The 17,510-nt window shown below is 41.6% G+C and overlaps 1 protein-coding gene across 30 annotated transcripts in view; it reads left to right on the top strand.

Moving 5' to 3' along the window:
- The window catches only part of SNAP91 (synaptosome associated protein 91), a 71,217-nt gene that overhangs the window by 46,787 nt on the left and 6,920 nt on the right, over nucleotides 1-17,510 (top strand). For 8 of the 30 annotated variants that reach the window (XR_008822488.1, XR_008822489.1, XM_056342645.1 and 5 more), the window contains 11 exons: nucleotides 2,710-2,817; nucleotides 3,333-3,590; nucleotides 3,798-3,875; nucleotides 3,983-4,054; nucleotides 4,535-4,618; nucleotides 5,499-5,582; nucleotides 11,806-11,943; nucleotides 13,230-13,379; nucleotides 14,715-14,745; nucleotides 15,977-16,088; nucleotides 16,982-17,005. Coding sequence is in view for 28 of the 30 variants with exons in the window: in XM_056342645.1 (XP_056198620.1) it covers nucleotides 2,710-2,817; nucleotides 3,333-3,590; nucleotides 3,798-3,875; nucleotides 3,983-4,054; nucleotides 4,535-4,618; nucleotides 5,499-5,582; nucleotides 11,806-11,943; nucleotides 13,230-13,379; nucleotides 14,715-14,745; nucleotides 15,977-16,088; nucleotides 16,982-17,005 (1,139 nt within the window). In the remaining 2 variants the exon portion in view is untranslated. The remainder of the gene's footprint in view (nucleotides 1-2,709; nucleotides 2,818-3,332; nucleotides 3,591-3,797; nucleotides 3,876-3,982; nucleotides 4,055-4,534; nucleotides 4,619-5,498; nucleotides 5,583-11,805; nucleotides 11,944-13,229; nucleotides 13,380-14,714; nucleotides 14,746-15,976; nucleotides 16,089-16,981; nucleotides 17,006-17,510) is intronic. The other 22 variants (XM_056342650.1, XM_056342652.1, XM_056342656.1 and 19 more) reach the window with 14 other exon arrangements.

Below are 17,510 nucleotides of genomic sequence, written 5' to 3' on the forward strand. Positions count from 1 at the left end.
ATCGTCATTCGTGAGTAACTTTTGTTGTATATTGATGCCATGATGTCAGATGAAGCCTGAATTTATGAAATTAAACAGATCGCTCTTCAAGAACACTTACTTTGCTGCAGACAAGATGTGTTGAAGCACTGCTTCAGTGTTTCAGAACTTAAAAATGCCATTGTTTGCACATCACTTCAATAAGAACTGATTTTATTTAACAATTTAAGTGTTTGCAGTACAGAATACATAGCTATCACTCCTAACGGCTGTTCCGTGTAGTGTGAACTTGCAAAGGTTTCAGCAACATCTTAAACCCAAGCGAGGATCATGTGCTACTTGATTCTAAAAGTCAAAAACTAGATTCACTTCTGAAGCAGAAGATGCACAAATGTAAAGAGGCATAAACTGAGTATATACAGTAACTGCTGTAAAGGGAGATCTTCTTACAGTGCTGGAAATGCAAATGTGGGGTTACTGTGCCAATATGGAGAAACAAAAAAAGAAACATTCCAATCTGTTTTTTAGTAATAAAACATGCAATACTTAATTGTATCAATTTCTGCATGTCATACTGGCTTTTAGCAGAGGGCATCTGTGCAGGTGCAGCACAGCCTTTTGAAAGGCTTCAGTGAACTTGATAAGTATTAACTTAAAAAAAACAACAACCCAGCAAACCATTGGTTTGAACTGTGAGCTGTAGGGTCACCTGGTTATGTTGGTTTGTCTCTGTGCTTACATAAGTTTTCTTGAACTTCTCAGAGTAACTAATATTTAAAGTTTTTTCTTTAGATTCCATTATGAACTTAGGTGTTTATCCCACCTGCTATTTAACCCAACTATGATGCTAAAGAATATGATACGCTTGGCAACAACCTATTCGTATTTGGAAGTGGCAATAAATAATAAAGCTGATGCCACGCTAGCCGTTCCCTTCCATCTATGGACTGGAAGGAATTTGTGCCCACCTGAATTTCTATGGCTGCTGTATGTGGAACCTCAGTAGTTCACATCTGGACAGGAACGGGTGTTGCTCTGAGGCTGAAGTGGTCCCAGCATAGAACTAGTGACTAACTGTATGCATTCTGAAACACCACTTCGTATGAAACCTGGAGGCTATCCTTTCATTCTGGGAGGTAATTATAAATAGCATTGACCAACTTCTGTGCTGTTGATGACCTACAAGCTTGTGTGGATAGAAATAAGCTTTTTTGGAAGAGCCCAGGGTGACCCTCTATCTGAAAGCTGGCCCTGTAGAGCAGACCCCAACCCACATGACCATATGCATAGCATGTTCTTAAGCAGTACCATTCAAAACTCTTCAGTCCAGTGCTGTGTTGAATTTCTTCTATAGGATGTATGCCAGTGTCTGGTATACATACAACACTGTGATGTTTGACAAATTACGATTTTTTTACTTGGACAACTGCCATCCAGTTTTGTTGTTGAACCCTGTTACGTGAAAAATAGAATTGTATTTGAAATGGCTTATTAGCAGGCCTTTTTTTGCTACTAACTCATTTTAATTCTATTGTACAAGGCTTTCATCTCTTCTGTTGAAGTTTCAGTGCATGTTCTTTTGAGCTTTTTAGATTAAGTGGCACAAACTTGTTTTTAAAATGGTTGTTTTCATTTTAAAATTGACACTCAAGTTAAAGCATGGTAAGCTTTTTCCTGTAGTAGTTTAACAGTGCAATTGCAGTATTCCCCAACAGATTTTATTTTTTTAACTTGCTAACTTTGTAGCAGTAGAAAAATGGCCTTTATGAGCATCTTGAAGCATTTGATCTTAATTGTGCAGTCTTTTTGTGAAGAAAAAGCTTGCCTATGAGGATAGTCCAAATGGCGTTGTCCATTAGGACTACTTCATGGAATTAAGAGCTACAGATGGTGGTTTAAGCCTAGGAATAATGCTGTGAAAGTTCAGAGCCACTTAGCAAGTGGCAAGGAAAAAAATGGTCAAAGAAAACTCATGAGCAAGTCATTCCAAAACCTCCAAACAGTTGTTTTCCCTGACTCGGTTGGTTGGCCTAGAGGTGATCCTAAAAGGAGGAGAGACACACTATGGCTGGCCAGTAGTTAAGATCCTTGATCTGTCAGAAGCAAGCTGAGTAAATATAACCTATGCATCAGGTTATGGCTTCAGAAAGATCCAATTGGAATACTGTCAAGAAACAAGTAAGTTCAATTTCTCAGATGTTGCATGACTGACTTGGCTCAAAACTGAGAAATGGTAGATGCAGATCTCGTGCTGATGTAATTGAACTGTTATTTGTAATGGTGCTTAAGTTCACAAAGCACTGTGCGAGTAAATTCACAGTTACAGATCAATAACACATATTACAGGCTTTGAGCATGCAAGTTTTTAGTTTTTTTATAAACACCAACTTACTGCCATACCTCTGCTCGCTCTTTAGTTAATTTTGGGTAGTACATGAGCATGCTGCTCTGAACCCTTATACAATGAGAATAATGCCTTATTTTACACTCACTGTACTTCCTGCAGGCAACCAGAGAAGCTCTATCTTCAAACCCTGTCTAGAACCTGCTCATGTGGGGTTGGGGGAGAGGCAGAGCGTTTTGTGCTGCATGACTTGTCTTGCTGTCAGAGTAAGAACATTCATGTTGTATAAGGGGATCTACCTGTGCAATTTAACTTGGTTCTTTTACTATATTTTTCTTCTCTTTATCCTTTTTCCTTTTAATTTCTGTTCTTAAACTGCACCCAAGATGCCTTTGCAGCTTCTCCTGGGGAAGCCCCTGCAGCGGCTGAAGGGGCAGCAGCACCAGCTACCCCAACCCCTGTAGCAGCAGCTCTTGATGCATGTTCAGGAAATGGTGGGTTTTATGTCATTAGATAGTCTCTTGTTTTGCTGGCTTTTTGTTTAAACTACATGGCAGTGTGTTTTTCTGAAATTTTCGTAGTGTTTGCAATTGGTCAAAACAAATGTTAGACTGAAGAGCATGCCTAACAAAACTGCCTGTTACTGAGTCCCAGTAACTTTGTACTTATTTGGTAGTGCTAATGGACAATTCTATCAGTGCTGAGTTTTGTAAGCAGTAACCTGCTAAAGTGGATATTCTTTTGTCATATTTCTGTCTTTTTTTGGCCTTGTCAAAGAGCCTTTGAAAGTTCTCCCCTTTAACTAGCCTGCTCAGCCCTTCAGGTGGTCTTTATTTTGGAAAAACATAAGTAACATGTCTGAATAAGTAAGCTAAATGTTAACGACCTCCTCTGTGTGCGTGCGTGTATTTGCAGTATGTGCATTGCCTGTAGTTGCTTTGTTCTTGACTTCCTCCCTCGCTGATCCTAAGTACGTATACACAAATATTTCCCCTCTCCTTTTTACAAGACCCCTTTGCCCCATCCGAAGGTAGTGCAGAGGCTGCTCCTGAGCTGGACCTCTTTGCTATGAAGCCAACAGAGACTGCTGTTCCTGTAGTTACCCCTACAACTAGTGCAGCCACTCCAGTTCCTGCAACAACTCCTTCTCCAGCTGCTGCTGTTGCTGCTGCTGCTACTGCTACTACAGCTACTGCCACTACCACTACCGCCACCACTACTGCTACCACCACCACCTCCGCTCCTCCTGCTCTAGATATCTTTGGTGGTAATTTTGTTTTTAACTCTTTGATTCTGTTGGATTGATCTGTCAGGAGTACAGAACAAACAAATCATTGTTGCATGCATGCTGTGTGCTGGGCTTTCAAACCAGAGAGCCTATTAATTCAAAATATGATGTATAAAACATGGAAGTTCTGCTTTCAGTCCTGCTTTTCAAAAATGAGTTAAAGATGTGTTATGTTCTTGGCCTTAGATTTATTTGAGTCTGTTCCTGATGTACCCGCAGCACCTAAACCAGATGCTACTCCTAGCATAGATCTCTTTGGTACAGGTAAAGAGAGAATTCTTCCAATACTCTGCTGCTTTGATGCCGTGTAATGGTGTAAACTGACTTGAGTGATACTTACTTCTCCTCGGTTTTTCTTTCATTTCTGGAAGATGCTTTTTCATCTCCGCCGCATGGAGCTTCTCCTGTGCCTGAGAGTTCTCTCACTGCTGATCTCTTATCTGGTGAGTGCTTGTTTTCACAGGCCATCTTACAGACTTCCTGGGTTTGCTTGTTTTTGTTTCCCCAAGAGTAAAATAAAAAACAACAAAAAAAAAACAACCAAAAAACACTTATTACCAATTTACATCTTTAAGCTGAAATACTAAGTTGTGGGTTTGATGCTTTGGTCACAAGATGTGCAGTTGCTGAAGATGCAAGCTGTGAAGTGGCTGACACTGAAGCTGAGTAAGTAATGTAGTTGTTGAGAGAGTAAATCCTCCAGGCATAAGAATTTTCTTAATACGCAATGTTTTCGTTAAAGTACTGTGGTTTTCAGTTGCAGTGTGAGAAATGTAACACTTTCTGTTTGCAGTTCTGAAGACTGCTACCTGAATTTACCAACCCTGTCGTTGTAACTGGTGGAGCCCATGTGGCTTTGAAATATTTAGCTATCATTGTTGCCTTGCTGATACTAAATATTATTTATCCTATGCTTACTGCAGTGGATGCATTTGCAGCCCCCTCTCCTCTACCCACTGCCTCTCCAGCAAAGGTGGATTCTTCAGGTGTGATTGACCTATTTGGTGGTGGGTATTTTTCTTTCCTCACCACTTCAGAGTTGAATCACTTCATCTCAATTACCTTTGCGCTTTGCTAAAGCTGAGGTTTCCCCCTTCTCACAGCTTTTCTGTGTAGCATGACAGCTAAGACTAGCATGCCCAGTTCTTAGTACTGCACAATAACGAACTGCAAATAAGCTGTCAGCATGCTCATTTCATTGTCATGACACTTGCCATTCTGTTTTCAGTCAACGCATGTGTGGCTCTTCCTCAGCGATCCAGTAAAAGTCTGTTGTGTTCTTTTTTTCTTCTTTGCAACTCTCCGTGGTCATGTTGTTTTCTCTCAGTTCCGTTTCTCAAAGCAGCTGAAGTTTTGAGGGTGACTTGTCTCGGACTGGGTTATCTGAATTACAGGATCTTTGTGGGATTTGACAAGGTGGAAATTAGGATGGGCCAGCCAACTCTAGGAGTGTTGTAGAACAGAAGTGTTGCTCAGAAGTAGTGAATTTTCAAACATTAGTGGCATACTCCTCTAAAAAGACTTAATATGAGTCAGTAGGTTCTGTCTGGAATTAACTCTAAACTCTCGTCTGATGCGTTCACCTCCAAAGGGCTTAGCCCTCTTGTCTAAAATGCTGTGGTTTGCATGGATTTTCTGAGAAGAGGCTCAACTAAAAAGAGAAGAGATTCCTCTCAAGTGTTGGTTTGTTGCCCCTCCTTTTTTCCACCTGCACTTTACATCCGTGGTACTGCTTTGCAATAGAGATGGCCAAACGCTTTCATTTACTTCTTCTGATGAATGAAGTGGTTATCCTTTTGTCATCTTTTGTTTACCTTAAGTGATGAATTGATGCATTTAATATTGAACTGTTCACCTTTTTTTGATGCTTTCTGGAATTCCCTTTAGATGCTTTTGGAAGTAGTGCTTCTGAACCCCAGCCCGCAACCCAGGCTGCTTCTAGTTCCTCAGCTTCTGCAGACCTACTTGCTGGTAATAAAGAACTTCTAGCAAATTGTTATTTTAAGGCAAACTAAGAAATGGTCTTTGAAATCTTTTATGTTCCTTGGGTGTAAGTGGACTTCTGCAGTGGAATAAAATACTTGTTTACAAGATTTCTTAGTACTTTAGATGTCTTAAATTAAAAGTACAGTGAATTACAGGGGAGGGGCTATACTGAAGTACGAGTTAATGTCCTAGATTACCTTCTTCCTATGCTCCTCATTTTCCTACCTCCTGCTGTTTTTCTATACTGTTCACTGTATAGGAGTGTGTACGTAAAGTTTCTTTGGCTGACTGTAGCAGTACTTAAGCAGTATTGCAGGCTATGCTACTTGTTCCTTATTTCTAATACATCTCGATTTCTCCGTTGATTTAATTGAGGCAGGTTACACACTTAAGTGTTAGGAGCTTGGATGAATGACTTGGCAGCAGTCTTGCATTTAGCCAAGGAGAGCAGGCTGACGAGAAAGAGCTTTTCTGAGGACAAGGGCATAGAAGTGATGGTGACCCTCTCGTCACACTGGGTGAAATGAGGTCTCTGCTATGCTGAGTGTGGCATCACTGTCACACCCTATTTCAAAAGCTGAGTAACTGTATCATTGTAGTCAGCATACTACAAGTAAGCAGCTTCAGCTGAGTTCTGTTTGTACCATTCTCCAAAATTCATGCTAAACCACCATGTATTTTGGTGGCTATAGTGAGTGTGCTAAACAGTTGTGACTCCTCCCCATCCCGGTTTGAAGTTTGTAGAGAACAAGATCCCAGCCTGCCTTCCTCAAGTTTAAAGGAAACTAATGCACTTCTGGTTTCAGGAAGACTTGACTCAGTTTGTCCCCATGTTTCCAAAACGTGAATTTGTGAGTAGAATTCGTTGGTAGGTTATCTTTCATGAACTTCGAAGATGATTGTTAGCTTTGTGTTGTACCTCTGTGCATTAATTCTGAGCTGGAGTGATAGTCTGCCCTTTATGCAACTGCTGACCGCTCCAGGTGTGGTGGGCCCTGACATCAGCTGCTGTCTGTACGTCTGAAGGTCTCTCACGCCAGCTTACACTGTGTCAGAGGTCCAACCCTGTGTATGTTTTTCCTTTTTATGCTCATGAGAGGCTCTCCGTTGCATGAGGAGTATAGGCTTAAAGTAGTAGATGCTGAAAGATACCAGTGGTTTTTCAGTCGTGTGTGTTATCGGGGGACTGGGTGCAAAGATGTTGTCAGGCAGAAGCTAATCCTGCTTATGCAAACATTACAATACAAAATATTTTATCTCCTTATCTGTAACTAAGCTTAAATTCCAGTAGGAATTACGCTCCAGATGGCTTAAACTTCAGCAGTGTGCTCTCTGAATCTGATGAGTCACATTGAATCAAAACCTAAATTATAAAAGAAATGTTATAGGTTGTGAGTTATAAATACTCAAGCAGACCTGAAGTGGTTGGGGTGAATAAGTGATTTCTTTTAAAATTTTATTTTTTTCTCCAAGTAGACTTAATTTTTTTTTTTTTGGCAGATACAGATATTCTGCAAACATCACAGCATATTGCTAAACATTTGTTCACCCTAAATAATGGCAGATGTATAGCCTGCAGTGTAATCCAGTTTTAAATTCAAGAGTGTCCAGAATTCATATGGTGGCTGACGGCTTGTCCTTCATGGTTTATGAGTGTTTCATTGTACTCAGTGTTCATATGCATAATATTATGAGTATACTTACTATGCGTCACTGTCTTAAGTGTTCTGCTGTCAAAAAAGTTTCTAGTCTCTTCCTGGCTCACTTAGAAATTGTGGTAGAATGTTTTTCATACTTTTTTAAGCCTCTCACCAGGCAAGACTAGACCTACGCTGATAAATACAATAATCTAACCTTTCACCCTTCTAGGTCTATCCCAGTACATACCCTAATAGCATGTTCCTGTAAAAAAACCTTACGTGAATGCGTAAGTAAAAGCAACCTCAAAACTGGGCAGTTAGGGATGTCCAGACAATACTTCTGACTCAGTTGCTGCTGTTTCTGCAGACTGTCTCTGGGTCTTGTGCAAGTCCTAGACAGCTAGAACTTAATTTATTAAAGCGTTTCTATGGCTTTTGTGCCAGATGTTGCTGTTAAATTGTGCAAGGCTAAAAGCTGTGGAATTAAGACCAATCATCATGCAAACTTTACCTGAAGCTGGGGAGAACTCTCTTCTGTAGCTGGAGAACAGACACTTTATGGGGCTTTGCAAAACCTTAGATAACTTTTTAAGCAGAATCTTACAGGAATTAAGTTATGCCGTGCTGCCCAGCTCCTTGTTCTCATTCGGGATATGGAAAGGATCTAACTGAGCACAGGATCTTTAGATGGCTCCAGAGCTTTAGGAATTGCTCCAGTCAACTGCCTTTTGTCATCCGTGTATCTCGTCAGCCTGCTTCTGGACTGATTCTTTGCAGATAGGTACCTTTTTTGCAGATAGTTGAATGGATGGAGCTTTGCCTTGGGACAGGTGATGGACTAGGACAGAGCTTGTACGTAAGGATCAGAGGATAAGCCAGCATCAGTGATGTGTTAGCATGTGTCTGCTACAGACCACCTGGTCAAGAAGAGGCAGTAGAGGGAGCCTGCAGAAAGCCTCACTGTCACAGGCTTTGGCAGCAACTTCAGCCACCACAGTATGGGCTGGAAGGGCAACAGGGAATATGGCTGGGCACAGGTAATGCAGGGGACTTCTGGAATGTGTTAGAGAATCCCTTGATGTGGGTGATCAAGACATACCAGAGTGAGTTCAGTGGAGGGCCACCAAGACGGTGACCTGGTGCACATGACGTATGAGCAGAGGCTGGGAACTGGGTCCATTCAGCCTTGAGAAGAGAAGGCAAAAGGGAGGCCTCGTTCGTGTCTAAATTTCCTCACTGGAGGACACAGGGAACACTAGCCAGGTTCTTATTGGAGGTGCACAGCGATAGGAAACAAGGCAATGTGGGTGGGAAACTCCAGTTGAATACTGGGATTCTTTTATTTTTACCATGAGGATGGTCAGATATGACAGTAGGCTGCCCAGAGAGGCAGTGGAGTCGGTCCTCTTGGAGGTGTCAAGGCAGATCTCTGGGCAACCTGATTGCACCAGGCCAGCAGCTTTGAGCAGGGTGTTGGGCTGGCTGACCTCCAGAGTTCCCTTCCAACCTAAATTATGCCGTGACAAACCCGCTTCGAGAACAGACCTTGGAGAGCTGAGGACAGATCTCTGATCCCAGTACGTTTGTCCAGATTCAGAGTTAGCATGTGTGAACGTGTGGCTTACTGTGGACTAAGATTTGGGTGATAAGGGCTTTGTGGTGCCGGAACCCTGAAGTAGGGAAGCTCACACAGGCTTTTGAAAAGTTCTTTACTTGGGACTGCAGAAAGCAGGCTGCTCTGCTTCCCGCTGCTGCTTCCCTGGCTCCAGCCAGGGCGCCTGGTCGGTAGCATCTGAAGGGACCGGTTTAACTTACAATCAGAGTGGGTTTGGTCATTGCCTGCAATCTGGCAAGCTTCAGCTGAAGGACATAATTTATGAGGTATTTCTAATCAGGTTGTTTTCTCCTCGACCTGTAGTGCATAGTCAGGTTTGCTGTCCTCTCCCAGCTGTCTCTGGGGCCAATGTAGTTGTTCCTATAGACCAGGTGTTCCACAACTAAACCTGTTTGCTGGTGGTGGAGCAAGTTTCTGGCCTGGTGCCCAGGTGATGGCACACCACTCTCATTTCCCTGCTGAGCGTTTGGGTTTGAATACAGTTAGCTGCTGCTAACTCACTTCTCTTCTGAAACATGCATCTGATGTGTAAATAAGTCTGATGCTTGCATCAAGTGTGTGTGTATACATTTCTCTAACTCTTTCAATATGTAAGTGTTTGGTGTTTAGTCTTACTGTGTTCTTTGAGAAAGAAACGTTTTCAGAGACAGCGTCTGAGATCTCACAGTAACACTTGATATAGTGGATGCTTGCAATTTGAGCACAGGTTCTGTATGTTGAGCTCTAGCCTGTCTCATAGTTAAATGCCTGGCAGATGCTCGATTTCATAGCTGGGAAATGTGCTCTTGTCACTGCAAGTGTCATGGTTTAAACCCAACCAGCAACTGAGCACCACCCAGCTGCTCCCTCACTCCCCCCACGGTGGGATGGGGGAGAGAATCTGAAGAGTAAAAGTGAGAAGACTTGTGGGTTGAGATAAAGACACTTTAATAGGCAAAGAAAAAGCTGTGCGTGCAAGCAAAGCAGAACAAGGAATTCATTCACCACTTCCCATTGGTGGGCAGGTGTTCAGCTGTCTCCAGGAAAGCAGGGCTCCGTCACGTGTGACAGGTACTTGGGAAGACAAAACATTATCATTCCGACACCCTTCCTTCTTCTTCCCCCAGCTTTTTCTTGCTGAGCATGATGTGGTGTGGTATGGAATACCCCTTTGGCCAGTTGGGGCCAGCTGTCCCAGCTGTGCCCCCTCCCAGCTTCTTGTGCACCCCCAGCCTGCTCGCTGCTGGGGTGGGGTGAGACACAGAAAGGACTCTGCAAGCCCTGCTCAGCAACAACTAAAACATCCCTGTACTGTCAACACTGTTTCCAGCACAAATCCAAAACATAGTCCCATACAAACTAATACGGAAAAAATTAACTCAATCCCAGCCAAAACCAGTACAATAAGATGTCTGCATAATGTGCTGTAATCGAATATACCCTGTGACCGTGGAAAGCAGTCTGGATAAAAAAGGTGGTTCGAGGATCTTCAGAATTTTCTTTATTTTCCCATTATTAAAAAGCAGGCTTCCCCACTGAACTGGTAACTAAAGAAAGCTGAAGACAGAAGAAGAAAGGAATTAGTTGACTGCTTAAACAAGAGTGGTACGAACGAACTAAGTACAAAGGCAGAAAGCAGCGATAAGGGTTTCATGTAAAAGATGATCTCTTCTAAATTGATAAGTTGTATTTGGTACTGAATTTCAACAATGTGACTGTTGGAGTAGCATGCCAAATTTTTCAGATTTCACCCACATGAAAATGTCTGTATTTACTTTATACAAGAATAGGATTTAAAATGGTCTCTACAAAGTTGAGAAAACTATCTAAAGGAGAAATTTCAAATGAGTAAATGTTCGAGCTTCTATCCACAGGCAGCAGTGGTTAGCCGGACAGATAGGGACAGTAGACTGTAAGGCAGGATGTTCCCTGAAAAGAAACTAAAGGCAGTGGTAGAGCGTGGGCTCGTCGCTGTCTTGTGCTCAGCTGCGGCAAAAGAATATGCTCTTCCCACCGTATTTGTGTAGTCGTGGTTGGAGCACTAAGCTGGGATCTGATCCTTTCTATGCGAGGGCAGCTGGGAAAAAACAAGGCTGAGACTGAAGATGTAGTACAGAGGACTCAGACATCACTGTCAAGAAGATTGGATAAGAGGAACGGCTTGTAGGCTAAAGAGAACTGAGAAAGTGTCATATGTCTGGTCTCGTTTTGCCAGAGTCTTTGCATATTTAATCAGTTTCCAGAGTCTGTAGATAATACAAATAAGATTTAATTGCAAGGGAGGTCAAATTATATGGAGGGCAAGGGAGGGATTTTGAGAATAACCAAGCTTGGAAGTGCATTGCTTGCAGGCTAGAGAATCTCCATGAGTAGGATTTATTTATATAAATATAGGGTTTATAATATATGATATATTCTCCAGCCTACAAGCAGTTCACTTGTGGATGCTCTTGATCCTGCTTTGGCATGGGAGTGTGGGGGTTCAGCAGCTTGAAGACATCTTGATGAAGGAGACCAGGATGTTTTAAGATGGTGAGAGAAGCTAAATTAGATTAGTAAAACACTGCCTTCTGAATTGAGGTTCCAAAGTAGTTGATGGGTCATCATAAGCTTTTCTCAAGTTAGTTCTCTGTTTCTCTTTTTTCTGAACTAATCCTTGTTTGATGCATTCTGCCTGTGAGATTATTTACCTAGAGCAATAGCACGTAGTACTGGAAGAAGTGTGTTCTCTACTCTGTTGGTCTGTCTCTGCAGAAATCTAAATAACAAACATTGAAGTTGTTATTGGTGACTCTCCCAAAATTCACTGGGTCAGACCTGGCATACCAAGGGTGCTTGTGTAGTGTGGAGTTATTTATAATGGTCTGCTAAGAATTGTGTCTCATTCCACCTTGTATAGATTGAGCTTTTGTTAAACACAGCCCAGGACGACTGACTCTAATGTCCACATCTCTTTTTATGTGGCTTTTTCAAGGCTTTGGAGGTTCTTTTATTGCTCCCTCTCCATCACCATCCCCAGTCACTCCAGCTCAAACCAGCTTACTACAGCCTAACTTTGATGCAGCTTTTGGGACAACAGCTCCAACGACTGGCAGTTCATTTGATGCATCAGGTGAGCCACAGGGTTTCTTCCTGTGAATTTTCTAATGTGTTTTATGTGTTAGATGAGTGAATGACGCCATATTTAGGCTCTGAGTACAGGCAATATCAGTTATTTCCCTCTTCCTTCTCTACTGGAAGAACTCAGGATGATGTTAAGGTTGTTGTGTGCCCTACAGCTCTCTGTACCCATTTTTTATTCTACTATGTCAGTAAAAAACAAACTAGTGTAAACATCCTTGCATGTGCTTGAGATCCAGAATCAGGGATTATGCAAGGAAAACACTTCTGTAAATCGAGTATATAGGCAAGTCGTATTGCTGCTCCTGCTGAAGCTATTTTTGAGCTTGCATGGCACCTGAGTGTACACAAAATGGAGACAGAGTTCACGTTCTTTGCCTGACTATAAGCTTAAACTTTCATCACTGCTATCGTTCTGTTTGCATCTCTTCCATTCTATGTTTTCCATGCTGGGTCCTTGCTACAAACTTAAAATTGGTGAGTTCTGCAACTGAACAAGAAAAAAAAAAAAAAAGTTGAAGTAGTACTGCTGCTTGGTTAATTGGTTGCTTGCCAGTGCACATGCTACCCCTTCCTATAGACTTAACATTAGCATGTACCTCAAACACAGATCAGAAGATAGAACGCTGACATAAGATATACCAGGTGGTTTGACTTCAAGGGATCTAAAAATTAACTTCCGAGTTAGATGACTGGACTAATAAGGGTTGGCTCTGTCAGTGTGGATGGTTCTGGTTCCTTCTGATCTTATAAGATGTTAGTAGGCTTTCCCAATTCCCTGCTGCTTGCAAGTCAATAGTAACATCTTGAGACTTCCAATCCTGTTGCTGTAAGATGTCAAGGTATAAGACTGCCTTCGTCACAGTAATTCTGACTGGTGTTTGCTGCAAGATGTTCATTTTAAAAACCTTTAAATGAATATCTCCTAACAAGTGTGTGTGCATCTGACATCTCTCTAGGGATGGCTGTAAGAAAAAATAGTGTCATGTGGAAGTGGTGTTGTGTCTATGGAGATTTAACTTTCCATTTAAAGTCCTTCTAGGCATGTCTTCTCATACTAGTTCGCATCAGTATAGCTCTTTCAGGATTACTGTACATTCAGTGTCTAGTAAAATGACATGCATGCCCTTGTTGGCATTACTTCTAACGTCAAACAGTGTTTTGGTAAGACTTGTGATGTGATTGTCTGTGCTATATTTGTTGGAGCAACAGCAAAGTGGCAGGTAGTGTTTGTCTTACCACAGCTGCTGTTCTAACCCTTTTTCCTTTCACTTCCAGTGTTTGATGGCTTAGGTGATCTTCTTATGCCAACTATGGTTCCTTCGGGCCAGTCTATAGTACCTTCAGCCACAGCAACAGTCACTGCTTCAGCAGCAAGCAAGGGCCTCGGGAGCGATCTTGATTCATCTCTTGCAAACTTAGTAGGCAGTAAGTGACAAATTTTGGGTCTAAATGGTGTGGCGTACAACTACGTTACTTTCCCACAGTGCCAAATACCCCCGTGTTTTAGCTTGCTTCAATGTCCTTCGGTTTCCCTGGGCAGATCAGGAAGCTATAGGCAGGAATAAGGCCTGATCCAGATAACTTGTAGTCTGGCTTCACAACTTGTCCCTGTTTGTGCCCAGGATCTGAGTCAAGTAATGGGATCTGTGTATGGTAGGTGGGATTTGTAATGCGCGAACATCCCAGGTACATTCACAGACACATCAGACCCTTAATGGGTCTGCCCCTGTGTAATAGTGGATGGGGAGGTAAACATTGTCCAAAGCATCTGACAGCAGTGTGGAATTTAGGCAGAAAAGCTGGTGGACCAAATGGCTGACTTCTTGCTTAACGGGAGGAGGAGCAGCAGTGGGGTCAGGAGTGCACAGCAGCCAACAGTGAAATTTCCAAAGCATGTTCTTGAAATGCTGAACTAAAAAGTGTTCTCTTTCCTGTAGTAGTAGAAGGGCTAGAGCCTTTATAAATAGAGATAAATATCCACAGCCCCCTAAAAAACCGAAGAGGCACACCTAGGCCAAGGTGTGATACCTGAAGTTGTATTTTGGAGGATTGCGTAAATGGAATACTGTGTTAGTATATGTATACACACCACAGCCAAGATATAACTGAACTTAGGATGCATACTATCCTGGTAGGTGTGGGGGGAAATGACCATGCTTAGAAGTCAGAAGGGCTGTTAATCACTTGAAACCACTTCTGCCAGTCATTTGCTACGTCCAGGTTTGGGGGAGAAAAACAAACTTAGCCATTTGTCACTTACAGGACGTGTACTGGTCATGTTACAACTTAGCTTAAAACTTTTTCCAAAGAGTTATTAAGGAAACTACTTGCAGCTTCCATGTATGATAGAGCAGATAAAGCATTGCAAATCTTCCAGGTAACATTCAGATCTATGTGCCTGTGAAAAATAGCTTTTTATTCCCGTATGTATAATGAGGAACAGAAACTAGTGTTGTCATTCATGGCAAATAGCTTGGTGCCCTTAAATAACTCAGCATTTTGTAGACCTAAATATATTGTTACTTGAGTTTGCTTATGGAGCAAAACCGGCTTCTTCAAGCACAAGACATCTGCAGGGTTCCTCAAATGTTTGTCCTAAAGAAGAAGGGGTAGATGTGGCCAGTCCTCTGATGCTGCCTAAATGAGGACAGCTGAAACTTTATTACTCTGTATAAGCCCATGTGCAATGAAACATGAGCTGTTACTTTTACGTGCTTTACTTTACTGAACACGACTTCCTTTTTTCTTATGATTTTTCAGATCTTGGCATTTCTGGTACCACTTCGAAAAAGTAAGTTCAACTTTGTTTTTAAAAAAAAGAAAAAAAAAAAAAAGTTCTCAACTCTGCTTTATAATGTTGCATCTATTTCAGTGTTTTTTAAGAATCAATGAATTTATGCGCCCCCTCGCACCCAAAAAATCAGTTCAGAAAAATTCTGGAAGAAGTATTCTATTCTGTACAGATTCACTGAATAATTAAGGTTAAATGCTCCTGACGTAGCTTTTAAACTTGCTTGCTTTAATCTGAGTCCTAGAATTCTTTATGTAAATCACTGTTTTCATATCGGACAGCTGATTTCCAAACAACTTAAAATGGAAAAATAGTCCAGATAATAAATTCTATAGCTCCCCTCAGTAATCTAGGCTAATATGTAATAGTTTTGTTATCTTTTTACAGACACGGGATGTGCTTATCGTATAGGCATTGGAATACTTGTAAAAGAGAAAAGAAGTGAAAAGCTTATTTTTGCAAGAAGAAGTATTTACATCATTGCATTGATTTTTGAATGTATCTTAATCTGATTGCTTCCTTCTGTGCTTAGTCTTCCTCTGTATGCAAGACCAGTTTATGATGCGTGTACTTCAAAATGTTTTGTGCCTCTGTGGAGATGATAGGGGGGATATGTATAAACACATCATGAGGTTTATCCCCAGAACTTACCTTCCTTCAATCTACTTCATTCAAATGGTGTTTCTTATTCTGGATAGAATGGCCTCTAACAAAACCTGGGTTTGCAACGGCCCTTTTATTCTATGATTGATGTGTTTATCTTCTATCAACTTTTTTCAGAACCGAATGCTTTCCTCCTTCAGCTGTTTGAGCAAGATTTCCAGCAATGAAATGACCTTTCAAAGACTTCTAGCAGGCAGTGCTACTTGCCTGGCCCCTTAGAACAGGCAGTAGCAGTCCCTCTTCCTACTTTTCAAGGGCGTAACGATAATAATAAGAAATAGTAATAATACTTTACCTTCATTCAATACTAAATAAAACCTCTTTTTAATTCTCACTCCAAAGGCCATAACTATATAGCTGACTTCAATATAGAGCGTACTGGTTTCTGCTGCTAACAACCCTTGAAACTGAGTGACTCCGAAAGTGTACCTGTCCGTTAATAACTTAAACTGCATACACCGTAAACTAACGTAGCTGCAAGCCTAACGTTCATGTATGCCGCAATTGGTTTTCATTTTCACTGTGAGGGTATGTAAATAATGGCCCTGTCTGTCTCCCCGTCTGTTAGGGGAGACCTTCAGTGGAACGCTGGAGAAAAGAAGCTCACAGGAGGAGCCAACTGGCAGCCAAAAGTAGCACCTGCAACATGGTCAACTGGTGGTGTCCCCAGCGGTCCATTGGTAGGTAGTTAATCCATCGATACCACTGGTATTGAAACCTCAATATTTTACGAGACTATGCAAGCGTACGTGTAGGCACGGCTCCTGAAGTCTACTTCAGGTAAAGAGCTTGCTTCTGTATAAATGGTATGATTGTTTCAAGTCACATTTTTAAGACCAGATTTACAGCTGGCATAAATCAATCATTGAGACCAGGGCAACGAAAAATATACTAGCATATGTATCAAGATATTACTCTACATGTACACTTAATACCTGTGGACGTTTCCAGGTGTGTGGTTAGCCGTGTAGGTCTTGCCAACACCAGCCCCAGGTCAGTTGCCCAAAGACAATAGTATTGATCCAAAGCTGAAGTACTGGAAGGAGAGGAAAATAAGTTTTTCTCAAGCTTCCCTGAATGAAGCAGATCAAAAGACTAACTACGCGATATTCATACTGATCAAGTGATTGATGTCAGATCAGAACTGATTAGCTTGTTTGGCAGAGTAAAGCAGTCTGTTGGAAAAGCTAAAACTGCCCTTTAAAACGTATCAGAAGGCACTAGCTTTGAGAGAAGGGGGTTGCATTGAGCTAAAAATCTAAATTTGGCTCAAGAGCAACTTGATCACGAGTAAGCTACAAGAGTAATCTGAAGAGGGGTCATACTTCATCTCATCAAAGTCGCACAGGGCATAAAATGTCCTCCATTTGAAAAAGTTGGGCTGGAAAGGGAAGAAAACGACTGTCAAGGGGGAGCATGACCAGTTCAGATCCCTGCTGCCGCAGCCAGGTGTTAACGTGACTCTTAAGCACGTTCCAGCTTGTTCCTTAACCTTATGGAAGACACAAGTATTCCCTGACCTTGGTACTTCATTGAATGTATTAGTTGTAATGTCAACTTTTTTTCTTAATAGAAAGGCTGGGCAATACTGTACAGCGTAAGTGATTTTATTTATTTTTTTTTTAATCTCTTATTGTACTTACTTACTAAACATGAAGACACTAACAGCACTCCACCTGCATTACAGTTATTACCACTGGCTTAAAACTAGCTAGAAGCTACCTAACATGGCTCTTCTTGGACAGCCTGTCCAGCAGGCAATTCTCGGGCAATGTGTACTTGAATATGGTAGCAGTGATTAACCATTTCTGTCCTGTAAGCTTGAAAATGATGGCTTCAAACTGTCTTTACTGGGATGTGAACTATTTGATGTCTTGTACTACTTGAAATTTCTAACGTCTGTAACATCAGCCTAATCTTGTAGTGGCTTTACCATTTGATAAGTAACGAGCCTTTCTGGAAAGCTGGGTGGGTTTGATAGCATTTCATGAAACTTGGGTGCTGTATATATATCTTCGAAGTCACGCATTCAGGTATTTTTTGAAAGTAAAGAAAACTAGATCTGCAGGAAAAATAAATGTGGACACTGAAATGAAGCTTTG

Source organism: Falco biarmicus, chromosome 6 (genome assembly GCF_023638135.1).
Source record: "Falco biarmicus isolate bFalBia1 chromosome 6, bFalBia1.pri, whole genome shotgun sequence".
In the NCBI taxonomy this organism is placed as follows: Eukaryota; Metazoa; Chordata; class Aves; order Falconiformes; family Falconidae; genus Falco; species Falco biarmicus.